Genomic DNA, 17249 nt, shown 5'->3' on the forward strand with positions numbered 1-17249 from the left:
GTGATTGTGAACCTCAGCAGATAACAACTGTCTTCACAAAGACTCCACAACAAAACTGTTCGAACACAGACGCTGGTGTATTGAATGAAAAAAAAAAAACATGTTTAAGTCATAGTGCACAAAAAACAGCAGGTAAAAACTATTTTTCCAGTGCATGCGGTCTCTTTTGTCTCCTTTAAAAGTCTGCCAGCAGTAAATGTTTACTCACCGCTGTTGTGAGCCTCCAGCTGAGATGCTGAGTTGACGGCCACTTTGCACAGCGAGCAGTACAGAAGACGTCGAGCTTTCTCCTCCTCCGTTTCCCCGTCATCCTCAGCTTCGGCTTCGGCCTCGGGCTCCGGGTCTGGCTCTGGAGGCGAGTTAGTTTTACCCGGCCTCTCGTCTCCTCCGGTAGCTGAGGTAGTCTCTGGGGCCGGGGCCGCCGGGGCGCTAGGGACCGTGGGTGAGGCCACAGGGGCCGGCGTCGGGGTCGTTGTAAGGGTAGTCAGGGGTGCCAGAGGTGGCGCCAGTCTGAGCACAGGGGAGAGCGGGAGAGGGGCTGGTCCAGAAACACCATCTGTGAGGAGAAGATGAAAAATTTGTTTACGATTATTTCAATCATGAAACATTTAGAGGGAAAATGCTTAATTGATGCCATTTTCAACCAACAGATTGTCCATGTTTATTTAAAAAATTAGAGGAATATTTGTTTTAAGGCGGTTTGTTTTTATGAAGGATGAAATATTTACATAGACTGATATTAATTTGTTATTGTCATGCTTGAACAATATGCTCAGCCCAAAACTTAAAAGACACCATCATTAATACAAAATGACACTAAAGGAAAAACAGGCACTTAGGAACAAGATTACTAGTGATTGAAGAATTTTTCAGGCTTTAGTATTCAGCTTATATCAAGTATCCTGTCATTTGACCATGTAAAGATGATGGATTGACCAGATTCAACACCTGTCATCAGACTGAGACATCGCTGGAACACTTGTTTTAACTTGGTCTTCTGTAAGCCTGCAAACAATGGCACATGTGTAAATCTGCCTAGATCGGGCCGTCCTGATAAACTGAGTGAGCGTACAAAAACAAGACTAGTGAGAGAGGCCACCATGACACCTATGACTACTCTGAAGCAGTTACAAGCTTCAGCAGCTGTTTCCTGGGTTCATCACCAGTCAAAGCTTTATGGGAGAGTAGCAAAGAGTTGAGTAAAACTCATTCTGGACTAGAGTTTACCAAAAGGCATGTGGGAGACTCCATGGTCAAGTGGAAGAAAGATCTTTGGTCTTATGAGACCAAAATGGTGCTTTTTAGTCATCAGACAAGACACAAAACACTATACATCCCCACAAACACACCATCCTCCCTGTAAAGCACAGTGGTGGCAGCATCATGCTGTGGGGATGCTTCTCAGCAGGCGGCCCTGGAAGGCTTGTAAAGATAGAGAGTAAAAAGAATGCAGCAAAATACAGGAAAATCCTGGAAGACAGTTTTATTCAGTCTGCAAGAGAACTACGGCTCAGAAGAAGATTTGTTTTCCAGCAAGACAATGAGCCGAAGCATACGAGAAAGCCTCACAGAAATGGTTTCAAGACAACAAGGTGAATGTTCTGGAGTGGCTGAGTCAAAGCCAAGAACTTAATCTTAGGTCGTTTTCACACCTGATAGTCCGGGGGACTCGGTTTGGTTCAGAACTCAAATTGCAAAATTGTTGCACTTTCCCATAGTTACCCTTGGTCAAACGAACCAAACCACACATTTGTGGCGCTGTCATCCCAAACAAAGAGCGATGAAGAAGCTGCCAGCTTTTGTTCAGCATGTCGTTCTTTACTTGAAACGAATAAATCAGCACCGAAGAAAAAAACAAACCAACACGTGAGCAGGAGACTATGACATGTTGCTATGGCTACACAGACGGCAAGCGAGGTACTGACATGTATTTGAGTGTATTAAATCTCATATATAAATCCTTAAATCAATATGCCACTTCATGTCTTTGGTTCACAAGTCAGTCCGCTTTGCTTTCACACCTCAAACGAACCACACCAGGGTTTGTTTGGAATTGAACCGAGACCCCCTGTTTTTAAGCGGACCAGAGTCTGCTTGTTTGGTCCACAACAGAGTTGGTGTGAGCTTTCACACCTCTCCAAACGAACTGGACTATCTGTGAAACGGACCAGAGTTTGTTTAAAGCGGACCAAAGAGCTCTGGTGTGAATGCGCCTTAATGGAGAATTTGCTGCTGGACTTGACAAGGGCTTGAGCAGTTTTGCAAAGAAGAATGGAGTAACACTGCAGTGTCCAGATGTTCAAGCCTGACTGAGACCTATCCACACACACTCAGTGCTGTGATTGCAGCCAAAGGTGAATCTACTAAATACTGGCTTGAAGACAGTGAATATTTATAGTCACTTATTTTATATTACATTTTTTTTTCTTAACTTAAGTGACATTACTTTATAGACATTTGTTTTCACTTTGACATTAAAGGTTTTTTTTTTTTTTTGTCAACAAAAGGCTAAATAATATTGACCATAACTGATTTATAAAACCAATAAAAGGTTAAAACATCCAAGGGGTGAATACATCTTAAATAACACATGCCTGTCTCTGTTTGTCATGCCCAGTGACAGCAGGAGTCTCCTCCAAAATATAATGATGAAAGATTTCATTAGTTAAAAATTATAATAACAAAAAACACAATGGGAATAAAAAAACAGCACAAATATTGATCATATATCAAAAAAAAGAGTCAAATTTAGCTGATCTAATGAAGCCATCTGGTGCTAAATGAAGAGCCGGCCCTACTGTCTGATCCAAATCTCTAAAAAGAGCTGAAAGTCCAACCACTAATAAAAAAAAAAAAAAAAAAAAAAAACTAAGCATACAAGAGGTAGGCAAAGAATTACATATGACTGGTGCCAAGGCTTTAAAAGCATCACTGTGAGTCTTAACACATGTCTGTTGGGTAATCATGAGGTGTTAGATCTTTGTAAACAGCAGATCCATATTTTTATAAGAGACTGACAAAAATAATCACACTCCTAATCTACTGTCAGCCAGAAATCACATTAACATGTTGTGTAAGTAGATCCTCATTCTGAAAAGAAACGTCTGATATTTTTGGCACAAAGACGGCGGCGGATCGATAGATGTGACTCATAATCAAACATTTCAGTGTTTGGAATACAGAGGACTGCCTCCACATTTTACTGAAATGAAATTTAGCTTCAGCGGCAGCGCCTGATCGATGCCAATGTCTCTGAGTTCTCTGTACTCCAGTGTCACGAAATGAAGATCAGCCAGCCAGGGGAGCAAATCAATACTGAATTATGTCATGCTATTTTTGTCAGCCATTATATACGGTTCTTATTTATCCCAGCGGAGGTGTCGGAGGTGGGTGCCGCAAAAAACGTCTGTGAGTTACAACGTCAGCAGAGGGTTAACACAGAGAAGGCTGGGGCAGCGGGTTTGTCGGTTTCTGCCTGGACGGGATGAGGTCCACACATACTGAGCATGAAAAGAAAAATCATCTGTTGAACCTCACTGTGTGATCAAACTGAAGTATAGGCAGCTTATTTCATAGACGCTCTGCTTTAAAGCTTCAGCTAAATGAGTCTAATGTATGCAGATGTATGCACCGACGGCTTCTTCACTGTGTGTGAGCATGGAGTCCATTAACCTTTGAAATATTTCTGAGGCATATTTTTTACTTTACTTGTTATACTCTCCTCCTACAGCTGACTGACTCCAGCGATGAAATTTGTTTGCACTTTCATGAACCTGGCTGCATGCTCTGAATGCAGATCTGTGAAGTACAACAGGAGCAGGGAGGTAAATGCACGACAATCAGAGAGAGAAATCAAAAAATAAAGTCAGTGAAAGCAGTTGCTTTTTTTTTCTTCACTAAAATGTGATAAACTAAAATATATGCAAATGATGGTAAACTTATTTGAATTTCAGTGTTAAAAAAAAAGAGATTACCATATCAATTAGGGTTGTCAAACTATTTTTCAATATTGTGATTAATCGCTGAATTTTGATAGTTGATCATAATTACTATTACTATTCTGGATTTTAAGATACATTTTAATTCTATATCAAAGGGATATAGTGGAACTTTTAAAGTTTGGCTGTATGAAGTACTAGATAGTGCCACTAGCTTCCACTTCAGAGATTTTAGTGTGCATTTCCCCTTTAATAAGAAATCACTTTGAGAACCTAAGCTATATAGCTCCTTGGGTATGGGCTCATGGGTATAATTTCTCCACATAATTTGGCGACTTTGAGGTAAAAATTGGCAAAAAAAAAAAAAAAAAAAAAAACCCAGAACACAACTGGCTCAACTGTACGCTATATCTAGCATTTTTGTAGCATTTCATGTTTCACCTAGGAAGCTCCTTGCTATGGCATTAATTCATGCAAGCTTTGGCTACTGTGGTCTTCTGGGAAATATAAAAAAAACATGATGTGATGTTGGAGAGGAGGTTTTTGCACCTCTGTCTGCCTGAAACCTCCTCTACCATAGGCAACAATGAGTGTTTTGATTGGTCAGATGTGCACTTGTTGGGAGCAAAAAAAAAATTATCCATGGTTTGATAAAACGCAATAAATTTCATTATTTATGTGAAAAAAAAAACACCTCTGGGGTGTAGGGACCAAAAATGTACTTTGTGTCAGTAGTGTGTGCTGCAGTGAGCAGAAGGGATGAGCATCTCTGTGATGTGGTTCGACCAGCCGATAACAACCAAATAACATCATAACAGAAAAACGTCAGCACCTGTGGAGGTATTTTGGCTTCACTTTAGAACATAAAGAGACAGACACATGCTGTCCATATTATCTAACCTCACTCATCTTCTGTTTTAAAGATACTTCAGCCATTAAATTAAAACAGCAAATAGCTGTTCTCCTCTTCACCGGCCTTTATTTACATCAGAATCTGATGTATCTGAGGGACTGGACTGTGACAAATTTTAATTTTGATGAACTAATCTTCTCACAAGGCTGTGTGGAAAAAAAAACTGGATGTAAAAAAAGCACACTCCATCCAGCCTCTTTCTTCTGTTTTATCAGCAGCAGCCAGAAGAGTAGAGAGAACCATACCAGGAGATCCCTCCAGGGAGATCCTAAAGGCCAGACAGATGCAGGCTCCATCTAGTGCTCCTCCCTGGGGTGTTCACATCCCTCCATAGGGAAACATCCAGGAAGTCTGATGTATCAGCTGACCTCTTTCTACACGGAGCAGGAGCTCTTCCTTCTCTTACGGGGCTTTAACAGATAAAGTACAAGTCAACTTCCTACAGAATGAGGCCAGTAGTCCCAGCAGATAGAAGAGGTGGTCTCTGAGGAAGCATGGGGAGCCAAAGCTGCTTGTGTTAGCACACAACCAATCTATGTATCATTACGGCAACCAATATGGGCCAATCACACATACAGATATATCAGCATATGTTTACTGTTTTTTTAAGGAACATTTAATGCAGAAAAATACACAAGATGATGTTTGTGAAGTCAAAAATTGTATTAGTTTGTTAGTAAGCTCTGATGGAGACCTCCATAGTCAAAATACATTGGCTACTTAAAAGATATGGCCAATATAATAAAGGCTTTTCAGGTATTTCCTAACAGGTTTTTACATTTTTACATAGACTGCTGGTTTCTTCCCTTTGTTGGTGTTCAAAATCAAAGTTTTCAAAGAGCTCCCAACTTTAATATTTCTTCTGCTTTGAACACACTGAGCTGTCATGCTGCTTTGTCTCTCTACATTTCAGACATGCATGCATGCTTTAGATGTTGCATTGCATAACACAGCATTTCATGCTTGTTGTAAAAAGCATTCAGTGAAAATGTAATTCCTTGTAAATTTTCATTTTCCCTTATAAGAAATATGAAAACTGGTCCTTTAAATTTGAATGCGGATAAATATAAGATTGGTATTTTGTATTAACGAGCATTTGAAGGCTGGTAGCTGAAAAGATATACCTTTGTAAGTCAGAGCACAACTCATTAATGGACAATATACATCAATACTACTATATAAATGAATGTAATCAGGCTGATTTGTTGCAGAATGCTGCTCATGTTGCCTCCAGTTAGGAATTGGTGTTAGTGATGGTGGCAGATATAAGGCCAGAGATGTACTTGTTGTTATCTACATGGATGCATCATGGCTGCCATGTTTCTGCAGTATTGGCTGTGCGTGTTCTCAGAAATCAACTGAGCACAATTGCAAGATGCAGTATGCACATGTCTGGTAGAGGTAGTGTAAATGTAAAAGAGCTGTGACAGTGGCACAGCAGCAGAGATAACAACAAAAGCTTTAAAGACGAAGTGATAAACCAAGTCTACTGTTCCCCACATCTTTATGATGTGTTATTGTCAGTGCACTGAGAGAAACATGTCTGCCAAATTAACTGGGGTAAGTAATTCTCTTTTAGAGGTCAGTGTTGAAACCTGCAAAAATGAACATGAGATTGGTGTTGCAGATCAAAAAGTGACCGTGCAAATGGTGACTTTCAGACAAGTGTGGATGACTTAAGGGGATATTGTGACAATATAACAAAAACTAAACAAAGGGTTATTTGCAAGGACTCCGTCTGCCTTTTGTAACGACCAAATCTACGAAACACAGACCTGTCCAAAGAAATAGTTAGGTCCCCTTGGCCCATTGCTTAGGTGCAACTTAAAAACACCAAGAATTAAATTAGCAGTGTTGAAAAGGGCGTATTTAGCATAACTCCTTTTGTATACGGCTGTGACAACCAATGGCAGGTCATCCCATCAAGCTTTGACAAACTGCACATCTTTACACTAAGGTTATGGTGAACATAGCCTAAACAACTCGAAATGGAGAGAAAGAGAGACAGAGAGCCTGTTCTGTCCCTCTGTGTCTCTGCAGACAGGAACTGCTTTGAATAGTAGCACAAATAGAGCTGATACAAAAATTTTTTTTTGTAAAATTGTGAACACTTTGAACACTTTTTGGCACAGAATGATTATTTTTTACATTTTTAAGACCCAAAAGATGAGAGAACAAGGCTGTGCAAAAGAACCTTCGCCATAATGGCCAAAAAACTTTGAGTTTTACTTTCCGTTAAGTTTTTTCTTTTGTCTTTATAGTCCCACAATTTTTTTAAAAATCCAAGTGACATTGCTGAGACACATAATCTTAGAGCCCAGGTTGTCCTAAGGAAAAGGATGTTTAGAACTTGACTATGCACCGCAGGCTTGATGTTTTAAAAGCTTTTTAGACAAAAGGTCCAGGCGAGACAAAATGGTTAAACAACAGCTCAGGGCTCAGAGGGTTAAAGTTGGACAGGTCATGTTTTTGCTGACCCCCTCAGGCCTCTTCATAAGTCTCTGGATCCCCAGAAAGCTCTCCACTCTGTACCCCCTTTGGGGGCAGCTTTGTGAATACAGTCAGCTAGGAGTCACAACTTAACATGACATCTAATTAAACTGTTACATCAGGGCTGAGGTTACCTTAGATTATTGAAGTTAATATCAAATTAGTTCTAGTCTCCAAATCAACATTATAGCAACCCCCTCAAGTGTCTCTATGTCTGTAGTTTACATCTAACACATCAGGTAGTTGCATGCAGTCTGAGCTTGCAGTGTCTTCCAGTAATATATGCCATTAATAGGCAAGTAAATTTACAAGAGCTCTCATGACACATCTGCAAACACAAAGTGAAACAGCAAGTATATTTTCAGCCAAACAGTTCATATCAAAGCATTTTATACTGCCTGCACTGATGCATAAGACAGCCTATTTTCAGATTAAAAATTGGATATCAAAAGTGCTTCTTATACACCTGATTTTATGGTATTTTTTGAGCTGCTTCCGAGCCATTTTCCTAAAACCCAGATGAGATGCAACATGTGCAAAAGTTTTATAGATTTGTGAACAGGCCTCCAAAATAGCTTTTTGCTTCACGGTGCTGAGCTTTACTGCTTTGCCAGGGCCACTACCTTTGACAAGAAAAGTTTGTGCTTTGGAAATCACCCTTTTGAGCATCCTTGCTTTATCGGTACAAAATCCAAATAGAGAAAGGTCTATTTCCATTTCAGCTCAAACATTTGCTGAACTGGCTGCCGTATCACTGATCTGGTCATTTTCACCTCTAAAAAACTTGCACTAGTAGAAATCTCAGAAATCCCCACATCAGCCGTCTGGACCACGTATTGCAATGATTTTCCACCAGATTTTGCTGCAAGTTCTGACTCTAAAACATGCAACTAATGGGATTCTGGCAATGGCAAGAGGAGGATAAGGCTGTGACAGATTTACTGGAGAGAGGAATGGTGGAAAAGAAATTCTGTCTCTCTGTGGATGTGGAGTTCTGTATCTCTGGCTGATGATTCAACTTGGGCTTTGGCAAATTCTCAATACTGGAAGGATAATTGAAGAGGACTTTGACACCTCTTTATCAAAGTAATGCTCTTTTTAAAGACATATTTGGGGCTTTTTATGCCTTTATTTGGGAGAAAAGACAAAGATAGAGTTGGAAATTGGGTAGAAGGAGAGTGGAGGATGCCATGTGGGAACAGCCTCCGTACATGGGCTATGTGGGCATAAAAAAGGCGTCTGGAGCCCCCTGCTCCGTGTTTTTTCTCTGTAATGTGTTTGGTCCACTTGTCTGTTCCTGGCTGCTCTTGTTTTCACCCTCTACTTCAGACAGACTGTTTGTTTAGTTGATGCTGGGCTGAGAGGAAACTCATTTTGGCGGATTAATCCCACACTGCTCTCTTTTCGTCATCACCCAAAGCTCATGACAGTAGGTGAGGGTTAGAAAAGATCACTTAGATCAAAAGTTTCTCCATAAAGTCAGCTCAGTCTTCAGCATGACAGCCCAGAGCAGATCCTGAACATCTGCAGACACAGCATAAATCCTCCTGTCCATCTCATGCAGCGTCTTAACCCCGCTTGAACTTCCTCTCCTGGGGCGGTGACTCACTGTTACAAAACACCACCAAGACAACCATGAAGAATTTAAGACTCAAGTTCCAACTTATTCAGATACACAAAGTACAAACCCCACTTCCAATAAAGTTGGGACAGGAACGTGTTTACCACTACGTGACATCAATTTTTCTCCTAACAACACACCGTAAGAATCCGGGGACTGAAGACACTAACTGTTGAAGCACTGAGAGTGGAAGTCTTTCCAATTCTTGCTTGATGTAAATCTTAAGTTGCTCGACAGTGTGGGGTTTCTATTGCTGCTTTTTGTGCCCCACAGTGTGTCCTAGAATAAAAGATATGATATGATATACACTTTACTCTAGAGCAGTGATCCTCAACTGGTCCTGGGGCCACATCAGGCCCCCCACATCTTCCCATCCGGCCCCCATACGATTATTAAACCCAGAATATGTGCAGAAGAGAAGATAGTTTGTGCTTTTTTGGGTATGATTTTTATAAACTCCCTACAGCTTTTAAAATAACTTTAAAAAAACAGAGCTTAAATCACTTTAATCAGGAATGACAGCAGATTCCTGCTTGGGTGTTTTTTACTGATTGCTACAGAGCATATTAGCGTCAAACCCAGAGATGGACAACATGACAGCCCCAGAAATGTTTGGCTAAAATATCTCATTTGCCCCCTTGTGGCTGGCTGTGGTATAGCGACTGATCTCTCTGTCAGAGGCTAAAAGTGATGCAAACTATAAAGGCAATAAAAATATGTAAAGGGGACATATTTTACCCTTTTAAGACAAGTTAATATTGATCTCAGAGGTCCCCAAACATGCCCATGAAGTTTGTTGCTGAAAAAACAATCCAGTATTGGATTTTTGTATGTCTAAAAAAAACCCCTCTGTTTCAGCCTTGCTCAGAATGAGCTGTTTCTGTGTCTGTGTCTCTAAATGTTACTGAGCTATCTGACTCCGCCCATGACCACGCCCCTCTCTGGAAATGGGTGTGACTCTCCTCAGCTGGCAACTGTGAGGAGGATCAGGAGAGGAGGGTGGAACTTTCTTCCAAGCTGGGAGGGCCAACTGAACCTGGGGGCGGGGCTAAGTCTTCACATGACATCATGAGGGGAAAGTCTGAGAATGGCTTGTTCCTTCACACATTATCTGGGGGGGTTTGGTACTTGAGGGGATTGTGGACAGGCTAAGGGCACATTTTTTGTAAGAAAAGCCTGAAAAGTGATTTCTGCATAATAATTCCCCTTTAAACAATAAAAAAGTAAACCAGACCAACTTTTTATTTAATCTCTTCGAGAGTTTGTCCTCCAGAGTACCCATCAAGAAAAAAACTAGCCCTTTTACAAGTCTGGTTGATGACTCCTGCTCTAGAGTCTCAGCATTTGTAGCTTCAGCTACGTACTGTGTTGATAGACGAAGGTTTTCTGCAGTGTTGCTGAGCCCATGTTGTAATATGCATCACAGAATGATGCCTGTGTTTAATGCAGTGCTGCCTGAGGGGTTAAAGGTTAAAGACATACACTACTGGTTTCTGCCATTCACTTTACATGAATATTGTACTGTGAATGTTTCCAATAAACAATGACGTTTATCCACTTGATCATTGAATATATTGTCTTTGTGCTGTATTCACATGAATATAGTTCAAAAACTATTTGGAAATCGTCTGTTTTATTCTTATCTCACTCACTGTCCCAGCATTTTTGGAATTTGGATTTTATATTAACCCCCTCTGCACCCTTGGATTTGTAAGATGTTCAAAGAGAGGATTCCCTTTCTTTGTCTTTCTCAGAGTTTCTCCTGCAGCTCTTTTATGCCTTCCACCGTCTACTCCAGGATCTGCATCAAATGACCAGATGACCTTAAGCAAAGGCGTGTATTGATCACTGTTGCAGAGGATTGAGTGTTCGAAGCGCTGCAGATTTATCTGATTGACCTCTACCTGTGTATCCGTGTGTGTTTGAGTCCACCCTGCAGATGCCTGGGAACTGATGTAAAGAAGAACATCTGGCATGGAAAGGCCATTATTCCAGGCTGTTACACTCAATCCCATGACGGGAACATTTATTTAAAGTCTGTGGACTCAACTATGAAAAGAAACCAGTGACTTCAGATATTAGTTGTTCGAAATTTATGTTCTGTTTAATTTGAGATGAAGTTGGATACGCTGCAGGCGAGAGCCAGAAAATCTGTCCAGTTCTTTCAATTTCCATAGTCTAAAATCTACCCTGCTTAAATTTAAAGCCTCACTCCACTGCTTTTTATGGCATTTTTATGATTTTTCATATTTTTTTTAATGCTTATGGGCCATGCTGTTTGCCAAGTATAAAAAAAATGACTAAATATTGTGTTCAAGGAAAATAAATGGTGATGCAAAACTGCAGCAGAAACTGAAGGTCATAAATCCTGCTCAAACTTTCACAGGCATGGCCTGATGGCTCTCTTAGTTCAAGGTAAAAGCAGTTCATTAAAAATACGGCACTGAAGGACAGGCAATCTGGGAATCCGTTGGCAATCATTGGCAGTCATCATCTAACATAGACGCTACGTGCCTCAGGGAACAGATTTAAATATCCAAGCATTTCATGAAAACAGCAGTCAGTGTTAAACAACTTTACTTCTTCACTTTTAATGTCTGAAATGTGCTTTGTTGCTTTGTTGCTCCGAAATGTCCCTCAGAGTCCCTCAGTGTTTATTCATGCCGTTCTTGTGAGTCTGGATTTAACTCGAAATAGTGAGTTACACTGAGGCTTTACTCTCGCCCTGTGTATATTGTGCATTAGGATGCATTTTAGGCATGCAGATACCAGGTGACTGCACTTTAGTGCATGCATCTATGCAACACATTGTCTTCAGGGCTCACCAACTCACCTCTTATGCAAACAGCAGCTCAAACATAACTTCAGTGGCACTCTTAACATGTTTAATTATTTCTGCATGCTGCAGTGAAGCCACTGGCAATATGAATGAATGGGAAGGAGAATTAGCCCCTAACTAAGAGGCTAGCAGTGCCACTTTTAACAGCTTTTCCCCCTCTTTTACTGTCATACAGTAAACATGATCTTAGGGCACACAGATATCTACTATTAAGTATTGGTGTTGGCTTTAATCATTTCCATGATGCATATGTTGACACATATGTTGCATATGTTGTTGGTTTGTCTTCCAGCTTATTCCTGTCTTGGCGGTTGCCATGGTTACAAGTGACAAAACTCCTATCAAGTCGTGTCTCAAGACTGAGCCTGCTCACAAAATTGACTGGAGCCCTGAAAACTTGATACATGGGCCGTCCCTAGATGTGATTTATTCATGATGTCAATGCATGTGTGCTGCATTGGTGCTAGCATCCTGGCTAACAGCTACCTTATTTCGGAGGTAAAAAAAAGTCTGACTTTTTAAATTCATTTTAGTCATAATTTTTGCCCATTTTTGCCACATTAGTTTCCTGATTAAATCCACTTTTGTCTCTTAAAACCAATTTTTGCCTATGTTAACTTATTTTTTGCAACTTAAACCCACTTTAGTCACCATTTAACAACTTTTCACCACTCAATAATCATTTTTTGTTAGTTACATTAGTTTTGAGTTTGCATAAAAATCCTTACAGGGTATATGCAGGAATCTTGAAGTTAATTTTAATACCTTTTAAAGACTTTTTCAAGACCTTCTCAATATTTTTTAATACCTCACCACCACTTCAAGCTGTAACCGTTTACATCAGTGATATTTTTAACTTAACAGTTTAAGTTTGTGATAAAGACTATAGACCACTATGATACAACAAAATTCAAATAGGCTGGGATAGTAAATCTTTGTGCTTCTGAATTTCCACCTGCCCGCCCGCCCGCTCGCTCTGGCGCTCTCAGAGACAATTTACAAACGCACCCACAATAACCTAGTTTTTTTATGTACCTGTTCATCTTTGTTTTTTAATAAAAATGAATAAATTCACACACTTTTACGATGTTTTTGGGACTCAAACTCTTGGACAGCTAATTCAGAAAAAATACTTTCAGAATTTAAGACTTTATAAAGTTGTGATAAGACTTTTTAATACTTTTTAAGGGTCTTAATTTTCCAAAAATGGATTAATCACCTTTTAATACTTTTCAAGATCCCGCGGATACCCTGCCTTATATTAACTGAATCAAATAATGTGACAGAAGGCCAGGCTAAAACATATTTATTCCTGATGAAGAAATCTGCATTGTAACATTTGCTGCCTCAAGTGGACACTCAAGGAACTGCAGTTTTGTGCACTTCTGCATTGGCTCCACTGAGGTTGCTGCTTGGTAAAAAGAAATTTAAGACTGAGTGAATGGACTTTAATCAGCAACCACAGCTAACAACAGAGCTGCCCTGAGCTGCATATTAGAACATAGCTGGGACCGGAACAGATTCAGGCCTGTTTTTACATCAGGAAGTACACTACAGAGGTTATTACTAGTTTTACTACTGGCATGGAGCAGGACTGTGACATGGTGGACTGGAAGACTTAGTGGGTTCAGTCTGGGATAAAAAGACTGTAAAAGGGAGTGAAATGAAAGTGCCAGCAGCCAAACCCAGCAGGAAATCTTTATTTGTACCTTCAAAATCCTCCCTGGAAATCTATGACACAGTGACGGTAAGCTAAAACGGCTCTGTTGCCACTATAATGGATTACGTCAGACTGTTAACCACATCCCTGTTCTCCGTTGGAGGTAAAACTTTGACAAACAGACAAAGACACAGACTGAAGATGGAATAGATCATTACGACATGACCACAAAAATTAAATCACTGCCTTCCAATTTGCCATTGGCAACCTGTCGACTTAGATTTCACATCCATCAGTGTTTCCCACTGCATCAAAGTGCATTGTGGCTGGAGTATGCATTATATTTTATATTTAAAACATTCTTTTAGAATGCACTGCCTTTAAAACAAAATAACCACATATGAGGCTTACAATAAATAAAAGACGTTACAACACATTTAATTGGAACCATAAATCACTACAGTACTTCTCTCTCTCTCTCCATGTTTCTCTGCAGAGCTTGGGATTGTTATTAGATCATTTTTGTGGCAACAGACTGAACAAGGATGAGAGAAGAATAACAAGGACAAATCACCAATAATCAGACATGGATAGCCAAATTCCCTTGCATGGACTAAAACATGAAACTGAGCCAATTACAAATAAACCCCCTTAGTGTTACTCAGCCATCTCAAGGATGAATGGGTCAAATGTGCAGCGACAATGACCATGATGAGAAACAATAAAATATGGTGCTGTGAGTGTTAAATCTTAAATCATGGTGAGATCAAGGTCTGAAATTATTGCACAGCTTTTTCTTAAATTGTACAAAGCTTGAATTTTTTTGTCCTTTTCAGTGCACCGTAGTTAAGTAGCAGGGCAGCAGGTGGACACTTCCCATGTAGCGTCCTTCTGCTCTTTCAGTGATGGAAAATCAGTCCACCACTGCTCCTTTGAAAGTCTTTCTTCCCACTAAAACTCACAGACAAATCAGTCATGTCAAATGTAATCTGCACCTTGTAACATCAACATTTCCCCTCTTTATAATTCCCTTAAACTTTTTTGGTTTACTTTTTATCTTTAGGAAGTCTTTTTTTTCAGTGGTAAAGCTGATGTCATGGCTTTGAATCTACCAGAACTTCCTTAAAATCTTTCAAAATAAAAGCAGGTTCTTATCAGAACAGAAAGAAAAGTACCCTTATCTTAAGACACTATAAATTACGAAGTAATATCATGATTAAAAAGTCACTTTCTTGACACAATCTCTTAGCTAAACATACCAGAGAAAGCAGCCTAACGCTATAATTCCTGAGAAGTCTAAAGCTGCCACATTAACTGAGAATCATTGGATATCAGTGAGTCATTTTGTACATGCATTCCAGCGTATTTCTTCATGTGTGTTATTATAATAGACTCTGTATTTGATAGAATAAGCAGTTTGAAGCTGCAACTCTTTCTGTATGCAACTGTTTTAAAAGCACGACCATGGGCGTAGCACGGGGGGGGGGGGGTACTGATTACCCCCTCTGAGGGGCCCTTGAAAAGCCTGTAATGACATTTTTTTTTTTATTTACTTATTTTTTTCGTAGTCATTAGTGTTATTATTGAATTGAGGTGACTAAATTTATTGGTCAACAGATTGAAATTTGTATCAAATAAAATAAAATACTGGGGGGGCCTGCTCCTTCCTTAAAACTGTCCAAATGGTGTAATCCAGCGCTGTGAAATAATGCAAGTAAATTTAATTTAACCATATTAAAAATATTACTTATAAATGTATAAAGTATGGTTCAAAAATACATTTAAATGCATGGATATTTGTAAAAATGACATTTTGTTGATTGGCTAGCTGGTTAAGGGGGACCCTGTGTTATATATTTTTCCTTGGGGCCCTAAATCCCTAGCTACGCCCCTGTAGAGAGCATGTAAAATTCAACCAACAGGGGGCTCTTAACCAAAACAATAATACAATTTATACCACGGTATATGAATACTCAATTCTGATTGGCTCCAGAAGTTCCACTAGATGTCCCTAAACTTCAGATATATGGACACCAATGGAACTTCTCAAGTAGTTCCAGTCAAAAAATCTTTACACTGTTAAAATTAATGTCCCGCAGCTGTTAGACGAGAAGAGTAACCATAGTAACGTGAAGCAGTCATACTCTGCAAGGACAAATTAAATACAACAACATGTGAATTCATAATTTCATTCAATTTATTTGGTGGAGTATCCTCTGAACATCACATGATGGCAACCGTCCTCCGCTGCCTATCGAACAGTTTAGGCCTCCACGTCGTCTATTAATCCCTGATAATTTGACACCTTGTGGGGCATTAACCCTGACATGATGAGCACAGAGCACTTTTTACTTCTTGTTTAAACCCTTTAAAGCCTGAATACACAAATTATAGCTAGAAAATTCTCTGTTTTTGGACTGAAATGTTTATTTCACTTTTCACTACTGAAATTAAAAAAAAAAAAGAATTTCCATAAAATTTAAAATGTATATTTTTGTATCTCATTTGATACATTAGGTGTTTTTGGTTAATGATAATCCACTTGAGGGCATTTTTATCATTTATCAGAATATATTCAGAATTTTTTTTTAAAGTAATTTATTGATCATATTGCTTAGATAGAGGTATCGTAAAAGAATGTATCAAATATGACAAAACAGGCTTTAAGGGGTAAATTGAGGTCAATAAAAACAGAACCTAATAGAGTGTTTACTTAACAGCAAGCCAATGTTTTGCTTTCATTCATAAATTACTTATAATAAGGGAGAAATGCACTTAAAAAAGGCACTTCCATGTTCATGCTGGAAGCAGTCTCACAATACACATGTGTGCTAGAGGCAAGTGCATGCACATCCTGGAACTGCTTCCAGTGTGGACGTAGAAGTGACCTTTGACAAACTAGGGCTTTCGAGTGATTGAAATTTTGCAAAGTTTCTGTTGTTTATTGCGGTTAATCTTCTTTTTTTGTTTTATTTTGAAATTCCACAATTTTGTAGTTTAACAGTATCTGTTTCATTTTGGATTTTCATACTGTCTTAAACTTCTTTTGATTGTCTAGAAAAGGAAGTCAAAGTTGATCTGTAAAAACAGATCAACTTTTTTGAACATAAAAAGGAACTGTGGAAAATCCAAAGACATGAATTTTCAACCATCCATCTTCTTCTGCTTATCTGGGCATCCATGGCTCTAGCAATACTTTCCAACCCCTTCTAGAGAATCCTGAGGAATTCCCAGGCCAGGCTGGATAAATAATCTCTCCAGTGTATTCGAGGTCTTCCAACGTGCAAGAAGGCAAGACCAGAAGGCATCCTGATCAGACGTCCCAACCACCTCAACTGGCTCCTGTCGATGTGAAGGAGCTCGTTCTCTGAATGTCTGAAGTCCTCACCCCATCTCTACGGCTGAGCCCAGTCACCCTCCTGAGGAATCTCATTTCGACTGCTTGTATCTGTAATCTTATTCTTTCGGCCATTATCCAGAATTCATAACTACAGGAGAGGTTGGGAGGTAGATCGACTAGTAAATCGAAAGCGTTGCTTTTCAGCTCAGCTCCTTCTTCACCACAATGATTCCCCACAATGCTCGCAGTACTGCTGACTCTGCACCAGTAAACATGCCAATCTCATGCTCTCCTTTACCCTCAATCGTGAACACGACCCTGAGATACAGTAACTGAATTCCATCACCTGAGGCTGAGACTCACTGCCCACCTGGAGGGGGTAATCCACTGTTTTCTGGTAGAGATGTTCCTAAGGAGTTTAAAGTTCAGGCCGAAACAAGAATAAAAT

General features: G+C 39.6%; 1 protein-coding gene across 2 annotated transcripts in view; it reads right to left on the reverse strand.

Moving 5' to 3' along the window:
* Window positions 1-17249, reverse strand: part of znf385d (zinc finger protein 385D) — a 189516-nt gene that overhangs the window by 22939 nt on the left and 149328 nt on the right. For both annotated transcript variants that reach the window (XM_041792505.1, XM_041792506.1), the window contains exon 5: window positions 209-556. In XM_041792505.1, coding sequence (XP_041648439.1) covers window positions 209-556 — 348 coding nt within the window. The remainder of the gene's footprint in view (window positions 1-208; window positions 557-17249) is intronic.

This window comes from Cheilinus undulatus, linkage group 8 (assembly GCF_018320785.1).
Source record: "Cheilinus undulatus linkage group 8, ASM1832078v1, whole genome shotgun sequence".
NCBI classification, from domain to species: domain Eukaryota; kingdom Metazoa; phylum Chordata; class Actinopteri; order Labriformes; family Labridae; genus Cheilinus; species Cheilinus undulatus.